Source organism: Nerophis ophidion, linkage group LG02, assembly GCF_033978795.1.
Source record: "Nerophis ophidion isolate RoL-2023_Sa linkage group LG02, RoL_Noph_v1.0, whole genome shotgun sequence".
Classification (NCBI taxonomy): domain Eukaryota; kingdom Metazoa; phylum Chordata; class Actinopteri; order Syngnathiformes; family Syngnathidae; genus Nerophis; species Nerophis ophidion.
The window spans coordinates 23,081,652-23,093,224 of record NC_084612.1 but is presented as its reverse complement, the minus strand read 5'-3'; the positions used below and the strand labels follow the sequence as shown (position 1 = coordinate 23,093,224).

Genomic DNA, 11,573 nt, shown 5'->3' with positions numbered 1-11,573 from the left:
TTCTTTATTATTTGGAGATCCCCATAAGTCCAGAAAATGTGGAATCCAGCCTCGGCGACAGGGCGGAGATATTAATAAAACAATCTTGCCTTCTTCCAAACTTGCTTTAAACAAGCCGTTTGGAATTTCAGCCTTTAGATGTATTTTGCCTTAGTTACATCAGCGGCGAACTCCATATATGGTAGACGTTTTCCTGAAGAGCTTTGCGCGAGTCTGCCATTTTTTATTCAGTAATAGTCAAAAAGTTCCTTCTTGTCAAGGAAGTGTTTTAAATGTTAATTAAACAAATCAGAACATGACCCATTTAAGAGTATAACTATGGGCCGTGAAAGGAGTATAAAAAGTGTCATATTATTTTTTATTATGATCTAAAACATTTCCTTGTGGTCTACATAACATGTAAAAGTGGTTATTTGGTCAAAATGTTGCATAGATTATGTTTTACAGACCATCTTCCACCCGTCTTTTCAGAATGGACATTCCGTGGGCAGTCTAATATACGTGCCGAATCCCTCCTCTAGGCCAAGCCCCTTCAACTGCGTCTCTAGCCCGTCAACCATGTTGTAGTTTTTAGCGCTTCCATATGGAGTCTACTGACAGATGTAAGTTACAACGATACGCTACTTTCGTATAAGAAATGGAAACAGCGGAGGATGCATGTGCATGTACGTGACAGTTTGCCCCACAAGAGGATGACGTTTGCACCCTGCACCTGTAATAAACACTATGTTATAAACAACTTGAATAAATATGTCTACATGGGGTAAGTTATATAAAAGGACATGAAGAGGCGTAATGATGATTAAGATGGTGACTGACCATCAGGAGCAAACTGGTCCCGCTCGAATATGGTGATGCTGAGCATGTTCTGGTGGATGTCCCTGATGTTGAACTGACAGTTGAAGTTCCACTTGGGGTTCACAGTGTCGTTGAGTGTCCTGGATGTGAAGACCTGAGCTCCCATGGTCACCTCGCAGTATGGATTGACTTTACCTGCAGCAAGAGCGAGGAAGGTGATGAGACAGGAGAAATAACGAGGAAAAAAGTAATCAGAGAAGGTATTGTATGGCTGGAAAATGGCATAATGCATGAACAAAGACCCCATAATTTAGGGAAATAAACTCAATTGTCTTGGGGGCTACATTTTCAGAAAGCTAAGGTTGCGGGGCCGGACTTCTCCTTACACTATTAGTCTTACTTTGTGTATTCCGGGGAACCAGTGTCCTCAATCTTTTTTTTATTGTATGTATTATTTTCACAGACCGGTCACATATGGCAGACAATACAGCAGAAAGTAGTGCATAAAAAATCGACTCACCATAACGCAGAATTAGTGGGAGCCCTTTGTTAGATATGGTCCCCGTCAGGTTGCTGGTATACACCAGTGTTTTTTAACCATAGGGACTATTGTTGGGCTGCAAGCACCCCCTAAAATATACCTGTTTTTCAGATGTGGTTTGTATGGGCCACAGCGATACTCCGTTACAATACACTTTTCCACCACTTGTGGAATTAATGACAATATCAAACAAACAGAAGAAGTCTGGCGCTAATGTCATAGAGGAGTTTCTCAAGCGCAAAAATTATGACTGAAGTGGTTAAACTGTTTTTACATTTGAACTGACATTTTATTGATAGTTCAGTGAAGGAATGTGTTTACTATAAATGTATCTTATTTATTTTAGCACAACATAATTCTATGTACATTTATTGTTTGTCAGTAACATAAGAGTCTCTTCTTATGCAGTATATTTGGTTCGTACTTATTTTTCTATTCAGTCTGACCTAAGCCTAAGGTATATCTTTTCAATGAAAAAAAAATCTTTGTGATTAACACATGCTCATATCATTTGACAAGGTTGTAAACTGTAAGTAGGTTAGATGTACGTATTGAATTTGATTAAATCAAGAGTAGGATTACCGATTCAGTGTTGATATTTGAGTGGTCCCCAGGCTCCTCCGTAGTGGAAAAGTTGGGTCACAAGGTCAAAAAGGTTAAGAACCACTGCTATACACCATCAACCTGCTGTGCACTGCAGATGGAAATTAACCTTTGGCTACAGCCTGGCACATTATCATGTTATATGTTTCTTAATGTGCATTGTTCCATAAATAAGTTACACACAGGCAAGGCTGCGGGTCCTGACGGTGTGAGTCCCAGGGTGCTCAAAGCCTGCGCCCCACAGCTGTATGGTGTGCTCCAGCACATCTTCAACATGAGCCTTAGGCTGCAGAAAGTCCCCACACTGTGGAAAACCTCATGCGTGGTCCCCATCCCCAAGTGCACGCGACCCAGTACGTCAAAGGACTACAGGCCGGTGGGTCTAACCTCCCATATCGTGAAGACCATGGAGAGGTTAGTCCTGGAACAACTTCGCCCGACAGTCAAGCCCCACCTGGACCCACTCCAATTCGTGTACCAGCCACGACTGGGAGTGGAGGACGCAGTCATCTACCTGCTGAACCGAGCCCACACCCACCTGGACAAGCCTGCGAGCAGTGTGAGGGTCATATTTTTTGACTTCTCCAGTGCTTTCAATACTATAAGGCCTGGGCTACTGGGTGTGAAGTTGGAGAAGATGCAGTTGGGGAGGCCCCTTTGGTGTCCTGGGTTGTATATTACCTGACTGACAGACCACAGTACGTTTGACTGCAGGACTGTGTGCCTGACAGGCTGGTCAGCAACACCGGGGCCCCGCAGGGCACAGTCCTCTTCCCCCTTCCTCTTCACCATTTAAACCACCGATTTCCACTATCAGTCAGAGTCCTGCCACCTTCAGAAGTTTTCTGATGACTCTGCGATAGTGGGGTGTATTGAGGATGGTGATGATGAGGAATACAGGGCACTGGTGGAGGACTTTGTCACATGGTGTGGAAAGAACCACCTCCAGCTCAATGTGACAAAGACCAAGGAGCTGGTTGTGGACCTGGGAAGGAGGAAGAGTACTCCGGCGACCCCTGTTTCCATCAGGGGGGTCGATATGGACATGGTTGAGGATTATAAATACCTCGGAGTACACATCGACAACAAGCTGAATGGGTCAAATCACGCTGAGGCCCTCTACAAGAAGGGACAGAGCCGCCTCTACTCCCTCAGGAGGCTAGGATCCTTCAACGTCTGTACAAAGATGTTGAAGATGTTCTACGAGTCGGTGGGGGCGGGCGCCTTCTTGTATGCCGTGGCTTGCTGGGGCAGCGGGCTCAGAGTGAGGGACACAAACAGACTGGACAAGCTGGTAGAGAAGGCCAGTAACGTGGTGGGAGTGGAGCTGGACTCTCTGGCGGTGGTGTCAGAGAGGAGAAGTCTAGCAAAAGTCCTAGCCATCATGGACAACACCTCCCACCCACTACACTCGGACCTTGCGGAGAGAATGAGCATGTTTAGTGGAAGGCTCAGACTCCCAAAATGTAAAACGGAACGACACAGGAGGTCCTTCATACCGACAGACATCAGACTGTATAATACATATGTTCCTTGACTGCACTTTAAATGTAGAATATATGTAGAATATATTTATATTATTCATATATTATATATTATAAATATATTTTGAGTATTATTTATTATTATTATTGTCCATTGTGAGCGAACTGTAGTGCTGAATTTGCCCCAGGGATCGATAAAGTACTTTCTATTCTATTCATCTACTATAAAAAAAAAGTCCTATCAGGAGTTGTAATATACATATATGAACAAACTTATTGGTGTGTCTAGTGGGATAGGCAAACGTTAAGTCAGAGAAAATGGGGTAGTTTATAAATTATTTATTGTTTCTGTGCAATCCGGTAGTAAATGTGTCAGGACCGGTACCGGTGCCCGGACCGGTGGTTGGGGACCGCTGCTCGAAAGTGAACATTTATTTTGGTCCATTTATTTTGTCAGTTACAAGAGCCTTCTTCAAAAAAGCTAGTAAAACATCATCTCCATGGTAGCACTCTAGTGTTTTTAAGAATCTGCTGCAAAACACAAGTTTTTTTTAACTGAACCCGTGGACCACCAGTTGAATTGCCCAAATGATGAAAAAGAGAGGACTTACAATGCAACCTTGAAAAACAACACTAGTGAAACTAAAGAAGTTAAAACACATTATTACTGACTGCATCTGAAGTAAACAAGCTACAGCAACACCTTACTTACATAAACCACATTACCAAAAAAAATGTTTTACTGCCAACAAGGAGAAGACTTAAAGGGGTGCCTTGAGTAACTTCTCAGTTATGGTAATCCCGTGTTTGGACCCCAGTCTTCCTTGTTTACTAAAACTGGAAAAATGCCAATACAAGGATCTGCTAATGTGTTTACAGTGGTCCAAGTTATTCCATACAACAGGAGCACTCCAGTGTTTTTAGGAATTTGCTGCAAAACTATTTGTCACATTACAATACCGTCTCAGGAAAAAGAAAAAACCCTCACCATTGGATTTTACTGCTTTCAGCTCAGAGGCCTCTAGGATTGTGACATTAAGTCGACCTGCATTTCCCTTCACTGATCGAGCTAAGACAAAGAGATGGGTCCATTAATCCTGAGGAACCATTACATTAGTCATGTGTGTTCATATGTGTATGATACACACAGTTGTAGGCCTTATCCCGTTTCTTCTTCTCCGTCTCAAAAAACTCTTCAGAGGCAGTCTTGATCTTTTGAACCCAGGATGTTCTGCAAGCATGACATAAAGTATGTGAGTTCTTCTATCACAATCCAACGACCAATGGCCATTATGTGTGCAAAGGTAGCGACCTACCGTTCATTGATGTTGTCTGTCCTGAGTGTGTAGATTGTGTCAATGTGCGAGATTTGGAAGACAGGATCATCGCTGGAAGGATCCGCAAGCTTGACCAGAACTTCATTTAGCAAAATAGGCTGCAGGAAAAAAATAATATTGAGCTGCCATCTCTCAATGCTGCCTTACATGTAGGGGTGTCCCGATACCACTTTTTCACGGATATTGTATCTTTGAGTGATGGCCTATACCGATATTAATCCAAATGGATATCAGCAAGAATCAAATTACATAATTTATTTAGTAATGTGGAATGTTACAAACGTTTTAAAGGGTTACTGCCCTTTTTTGGAATTTTGCATATCATTCATAATCATTATGAGAGACAAGAGCACACAATTTTTTTTTCTCTTATTAAGATTCTAAAGATTAAAAAAAAATGCTTTCAAGATTTAGCTTACATGGCAGCTGATTGGAATCCCGTGTTGCCTTTGAAGCCTTATCAAACCCTCTATCAACGTTTTAACATTCAATATACATGCTATATTTTTATACACACGTTATGTATATATATCCATCCATCCATTTTCTACCTTCAAGTCGCCACCTATCTGTGGTGAGGTGGTGACTTGTCCAGGGTGTACTACGCCTTCCGCCAGATTGTAGCTGACCTAGTCTTATATTTTGGTTTCATCTGACCACATGACTTTCTCCCAATCCTCTGCTGTATCATCCATGTATCCATTTTGGTACAACTCAACTCGTCGTGTTTGGAGGAAGAAGAACACTGAGTTGCATCCCAAGAACACCACACCTACTGTGAAGCATGGGGGTGGAAATATCATGCTTTGGGGCTGTTTTTCTGCTAAGGGGACAGGACGATTGATCCGTGTTAAGGAAAGAATGAATGGGGCCATGTATCGTGAGTTTTTGAGCCAAAACCTCCTTCCATCAGTGAGAGCTTTGAATGGTAGACCAAATACTTTTTTCCACCATAATTTACAAATAAATTCTTAAAAATTCCCACCATGTGAATTCCTGTTTTTTTCCCCACATTTTGTCTCTCACAGTTGAAGTGTACCTATGATGAAAATTACAGACCTCTGTCATCATTTTAAGTGGGAGAACTTGCACAATCAGTGGCTGACTAAAAACTTTTTTGCCCCATTGTACATGCTTCTGCACACCTGGGACACTGTCCTTCATTAGTGATGCCAGGGCTGAGAACAGATACTGTATGGGCGGGTAGGAGAACTTTATTTAGTAAGTAAATCTACTGTTAAAATGTTGGTTACTGGTACTTGAATCGAAAATTGTGTTAATGTTCAAAAGGTTTCATCTTGTTACTTCAACCAAAAGTCTTGGTTGCAATTTATTCAAAAAAGATTTGAATGCATTGGCCATTAATTGTTGTTTACTTGCTTGTTTGTCTCCATAATTCATTCAGACATAATTCCCTTACAAAAAATAACAGGAATACTAGAAACTTCACCAGCAGTGTCTAGTGTCCAGTATGTTATCATTTCACAGAAACATATTGGGTTTTTTTTTGCTAAGCCTTTACTGAATCGATTTCAACAAAATGAATCGTTTCGCCTCGAATCTTTCTCAAAAAATGAGATTGTCCCTCAATTGTATCCACAACCTCCAATATAAAATGTAATCGCTGTTAAAACAAATCGTCACACTCCTGGTTACTAGGCTACAAAATAAAATTAAAATACAGTTCTCATTTAATCAAATAAAATTACTGAGAGAACAATAGTAGGTATGTAAAAGACTTGCATGACAGATTTATATTTTTAAGTGGAGTGTTAATTTGTGTATTTGGCAAGACTAAGTGGTCAAAATATTTCATTAACTTAAGGGCATGACGCAGGAAGTTGAATAATGCAGACATGTCTGTTACTAGATACATTCTTGTACTCTTCTGCCTTAGAGACTTTGTATCTTAAAGTGATATGCAACTATAATGATTTTATACATGTTTACATTGACAAATGTGTTTTAGACAACACAAATATTGTAATTATTTCCATCTAGTTTGTGTGCTATTGTATGTTTAGCTGTTGTGTAGCTGCTACCCCTTAGTAGCCTATAATCTAGCACAGTGATTCTCAAACTGTTGCACATGTACCACAAGTGGTATGCCAAAAAACTACTTACTTAAATATTCAAACACAACGTTACTGTTCAAATTGTGTGTAATGTTCAGTGGCTACAATATTAAATATACTTGTTAAATAAAACCTCTATTTTTTCAAAATAAATAATTAAGCTATTGTTGGTCATTATGGTGGTAATTGGAGAGCCAAATGTTTTCGGAGGTGGTACTTGGTGAAAAAAGTTAAAGAACCACTGGTCTAGCATGTTTACCTTTTGTAAACAATGTTACTTACAAGCAAACATTTACTGTCTTACCAGCTTGTACATTTTGAGCTGTATGTGGTTCTTGGTGCCAAAAAGCTTATCAATGCCAGACGAGGTGAACTGCTTGTGAGTCAAGAGCAGGAAGTCATTGAAGAGGAAGGCCCAGAGTTCTTTGTTGCTCTTTGCCTTGTACATCTTGCAAAATAAACAAACAATAGAAAACTAACGATGAAACCTACCATCCAAACAAAAACAGGTAAAAAAAAAACTATCTAAAACAGATCAGCTCCTTAACTGGCTTATTCCTGAACCAGACTTCATGGCGAAAAAACTTTTTGGGTCATTGAAATACTTGACTACTAATACTACTAATATGGACTAAGACATAAGACTTCAAAAAAGCATAATCACTATCCTAACATCATCCAGCCATAGAAACATGACAAATACTCACTTTGCCACTATGAAGCAGCTTTCTGGGGCCCATACAGTTGGTGATCGAGTTAAAAACGATATTCTGTTAAAAAAACAAAAACTATCATAAGAGCCCTTTTTCAACAATATCAGTTGTACAATTACAGTTAACATGTCGGAATACCTCAGCAGCACCATCACAATGGACATGGTTCTGAATCCACTCCAACTTGTCTGAGTTCTCCTTATCTCTCACTCCTTCATTCACCTGGTTTAGCGTGCCATTAAGAGATATAATTGACAAGTTAAACATCGAAAGAAAACGAGACAAAGAAACTTGTGATATACCGTATTAAGTGTGAAATTAACACATTACCGTAAATTATTAAATATTATTTATCTCATTAGTGGAAGAGACGAAGAAAATGTCAGCAATCGTCACACACACGTCAACCAATAAGAATTTGGCGGGGGAGGGACATGGCAGAAGTGCATTGTGGGTTATGGGATGCTAACTACTGTATGCTACTGCCGTAGCTATTAAAATGGATAATTTCAACGTTGGTGGTAACTTATAAAAACTGAGAAGGGCTGAACAAAAATGGCACCGAGAAGGAAATCATGTACTGCAGATTACAAGCTGGACGTAGTGAAATATGCAGCAGAAAACGACAAGAGGAAGCGGCGCATACCTTTGGAGTTGGCAGAGTTGTTTAGAAGCGACATCGAGGAAGAACATTTCATCGGATTTATCGATTATGAGTGACAGATTGTTTGATAAACGTATAGCATGTTCTATATGTTATAGTTTTTTGAATGACTCTTACCGTAATATGTTACGTTAACATACCAGGCACCTTCTCCGTTGGTTATTTATGCGTCATATAACGTACACTTATTCCGCCTGTTGTTCACTATTCTTTATTTATTCATTTTAATTTGCCTTTCAAATGTCTATTCTTGGTGTTGGATTTTATCAAATAAATTTCCCCAAAAAATGCGACTTATACTCCAGTGCGACGTATATGTTTTTTTTCCTTCTTTATTATGCATTTTCGGACAGTGCGACGTATACTCCGGAGCGATTTATAATCCGAAAAATACGGTAATTACATTTTTAGGAAATACTAAATACATGTATGAATGTTTTTTATGTTACTGCACACCTGTTGACAGAGCTCCTCTGCCCTCTCCAGAGCTTCTTTCAAAGGATCTCTGTCAGCATGCCCCTCTGCAGTGCACTCCAAGATCTACATATGAAAAATACAAATAATAATCAGAGTGATTTGGTTCTTATTGGGCACAATTAGATGCAGCAGAACATATATGTACTGTACATTTTTGATGAGCAGCGGGTAGCGTGTGATCCTCTGCATGGGTTTCAGTAGGAAGCTGGACAGCGGCATCCCTTTACACCTGTCTGTGGCAATTTTCTGATAAATTACAGAAAAGAGGGAAAAACACATTACACCATGCTATGAGCAAACAACTCCACCTAGAGTTAAGTCAAGTTATGAGATTTTAAAAGCCTAAAAAAAAAGTTTTTATATTTATTTTTTGGTACCGATACATCTTCTGATGCAAAACTGGGGCACATCTTCAGTGATTTTCCTGAGTTCATTGGGTGTTTCAGGCCATTCGAAATCATACACCCTCTCTCAAGCGGCCCAGCTGAGGTTCATGACGCCTCAGCTTGTGCCCCAGCAGCACTAAACCACACATCTGCCCTCTTTATCCAGAGCCACCTAGAGGCTTTCTCTGCAGCCTCCTATTTGATGTGGATGGGCCTTCTCCTTCTTCTCTCTCCTGTGATGCCGAGTGCAGTGTAGGCTCTGCAAAAAGACTGTCCAGCATAGCCTCTGCACCCTACTTCCACAGGCAGGCGCCTAGCCTTCCAGCCTTATCTGTGGCAGTCGCTGACTAGGCTGTCATACTTCTCCCTCTTCCGCTCAAAGGCCTCCTCCATTCGCGCCTCCCACGGCACAGTGAGCTCAAACTTTTTTTTTTGCCTCTGACATATCAGGTCTGAGGGTGCTCTTAACGACATGCTGAGGAAACTTGAGTTGACTGCCCAAATCCACTGACAGCTGCCAGTCCTGTGCAGTGTTGAGAAGCCCTGATGTTGCTCTTGATGTTGTTATTGGCTACTCCCCGGCTCTGATGAAGTTGAGTGCTATCTTCATGGGTTTTTACGTTCGACAGTTGGCGATGGCACAACAGATGCGATGGCACAACAGATGCTCTCTGCAATGGTCTTGAGCACTTTTTGGGCAGCAACTCAGTATGTGCTTGAGTGTCCCCTTTCTCTGGCATAGAGGGCATGCTGGTGTATCAGCCAAACCCCAGCAGGGCAGGTTGGATGGGCTGGGAAGTACATCCTAGACGGCCTGAACCAAAAAAATGATGCGGTATGGCTCTGCCTGCCAGAGTTCAGTCCACAAAATCTTCCTCGCCGCAACTTGCTCCCATCTTGTCCAGGCACCTTGCTGTCTCATTCCCACTGCTCTGCTTGATCTGTCCACAACTGCTCTCACATCATTCTGGACTAGTTGCCTCCGGGGGAGGGTGATAGTTCCTAGTCCAGCCCTTCCTCTGGCCACTGTTCCGACCAGGACTCTGGCGTAGTCGTGACTGTCTGCTCCACTGCAGTCTCTGCTCTCCACAAGAAAACACAGACTCAGCACTGCCCCCCCTCTCCCCCCACTACACGGCCATAGTTCTCAGCCAGCATGAAGTAAGACTCACCTTGCGTAACATCAACCCAAGGAAAGCAGCTAGACCTGATGGCGTTCTAGGCTGTGTGCTTAAGCACTGCGCGGACGAACTGACAGATGTATTTGTTTCCATTTTTAATTTGTCACTGTCTACATGCAGGGCGCCAACTTTCCAGTGTATTTTAGACAGCGTATCCCTCTTCCGGCTTCTGAAACGTAATGAGGTAACTACTTATGTCCGTAACACATGCACCGGCAATAGCTATAGATGTTGTTGGCTAATAATAGCGATTTGCATAGTTAGTGTTTGCTTTCATTGAATGTATATTCTATCATAACAACAACATAACAGCAAATTGTTGGTTGCTTTTCTTGGACTGCTTTTGTATGTGTGCACGCACTCTCTGCGTGTACGTGTTGGCGAGACTGGGTGAGTGACCGCCGTAAACCCAATCATTTTATTTGGGCCTCTCAAAAAAATTACCACACAAATTTAGTAATTGTGAAAAATATAGACCCTTTTTCACACAAATATGTTCTGTGAAACCACTAATGGTAACACAAGCTAACCAATGGTGTTCTTGTTATATTTTTTGCTTTGGAAAGTGTTACTGTGAAAGTTACAAACGGCCCCTTTCAGAATAACAGTAGCTATATTGAGTATTTCTTTTTCCTGTCAAAATTTAACTATATTTATCAAGAAATATGAAGTGTATTCTTATATGCATTAACTAATGTGGAGGGCCATATGTGGCCCTTGGGCCTTGAGTTTGACACCTGTGATATGACATGATTGATTTACTATCCACTGAAAATGAGTCAACGCCCAGTCATTATTGTGTAAATGGATATAATAACAAGACAGGTGAGCAGTCATTATTTTGTAAATGGCCATAATATCAACACAAGTGAGCACCAAGATTATTGTGTCTTGCCTACAGTCAGGTCTGGTGGTGGAAGTGTCATGGTGTAGGGCTACACGAGTGCTCCCAGCACTAAATAGCTGTGGTTCATTGAAGGAAACATGAATTCCAACATGTACTGCACTGTGTGAATAGGTACTGGGACCAAAACCTGGTTCCATGATGGTATTGGTGCTGCTTTACATAGTAATAACTGGACCGGAAATAGAAGAAGCTATCGGTGCCTTGTTCAAGTGCTTAATGAATGCAGACTCATCCCCTTGCAACATGTACTTGGCGGTGAAATTGTGCAAGTAACATTCTTAAAAGTCCCAACGGAAACAGAGTCCGACTCTCTTTTTAAACTTTATCGCCAACCTCAACATGCCCTAATAACACCGTCAGCCCCACAGCGCTAGCCTAGCCAGCAGCCACAAAAGCACTTCCTTATT

At 41.4% G+C, this 11,573-nt stretch overlaps 1 protein-coding gene across 3 annotated transcripts in view; it reads right to left on the bottom strand.

Annotated features, from left to right (window-relative positions):
- LOC133538063 (intersectin-2-like) overlaps positions 1-11,573 on the bottom strand; it is a 66,412-nt gene that overhangs the window by 1,604 nt on the left and 53,235 nt on the right. For 2 of the 3 annotated variants that reach the window (XM_061879349.1, XM_061879356.1), the window contains exons 32-40: positions 8,843-8,938; positions 8,672-8,755; positions 7,690-7,773; positions 7,546-7,608; positions 7,143-7,286; positions 4,743-4,861; positions 4,575-4,657; positions 4,415-4,495; positions 820-993 (exon numbers count right to left, since the gene is read on the bottom strand). In XM_061879349.1, the coding sequence (XP_061735333.1) occupies positions 820-993; positions 4,415-4,495; positions 4,575-4,657; positions 4,743-4,861; positions 7,143-7,286; positions 7,546-7,608; positions 7,690-7,773; positions 8,672-8,755; positions 8,843-8,938 (928 nt within the window). The remainder of the gene's footprint in view (positions 1-819; positions 994-4,414; positions 4,496-4,574; positions 4,658-4,742; positions 4,862-7,142; positions 7,287-7,545; positions 7,609-7,689; positions 7,774-8,671; positions 8,756-8,842; positions 8,939-11,573) is intronic. The other variant, XM_061879360.1, reaches the window with a different exon arrangement.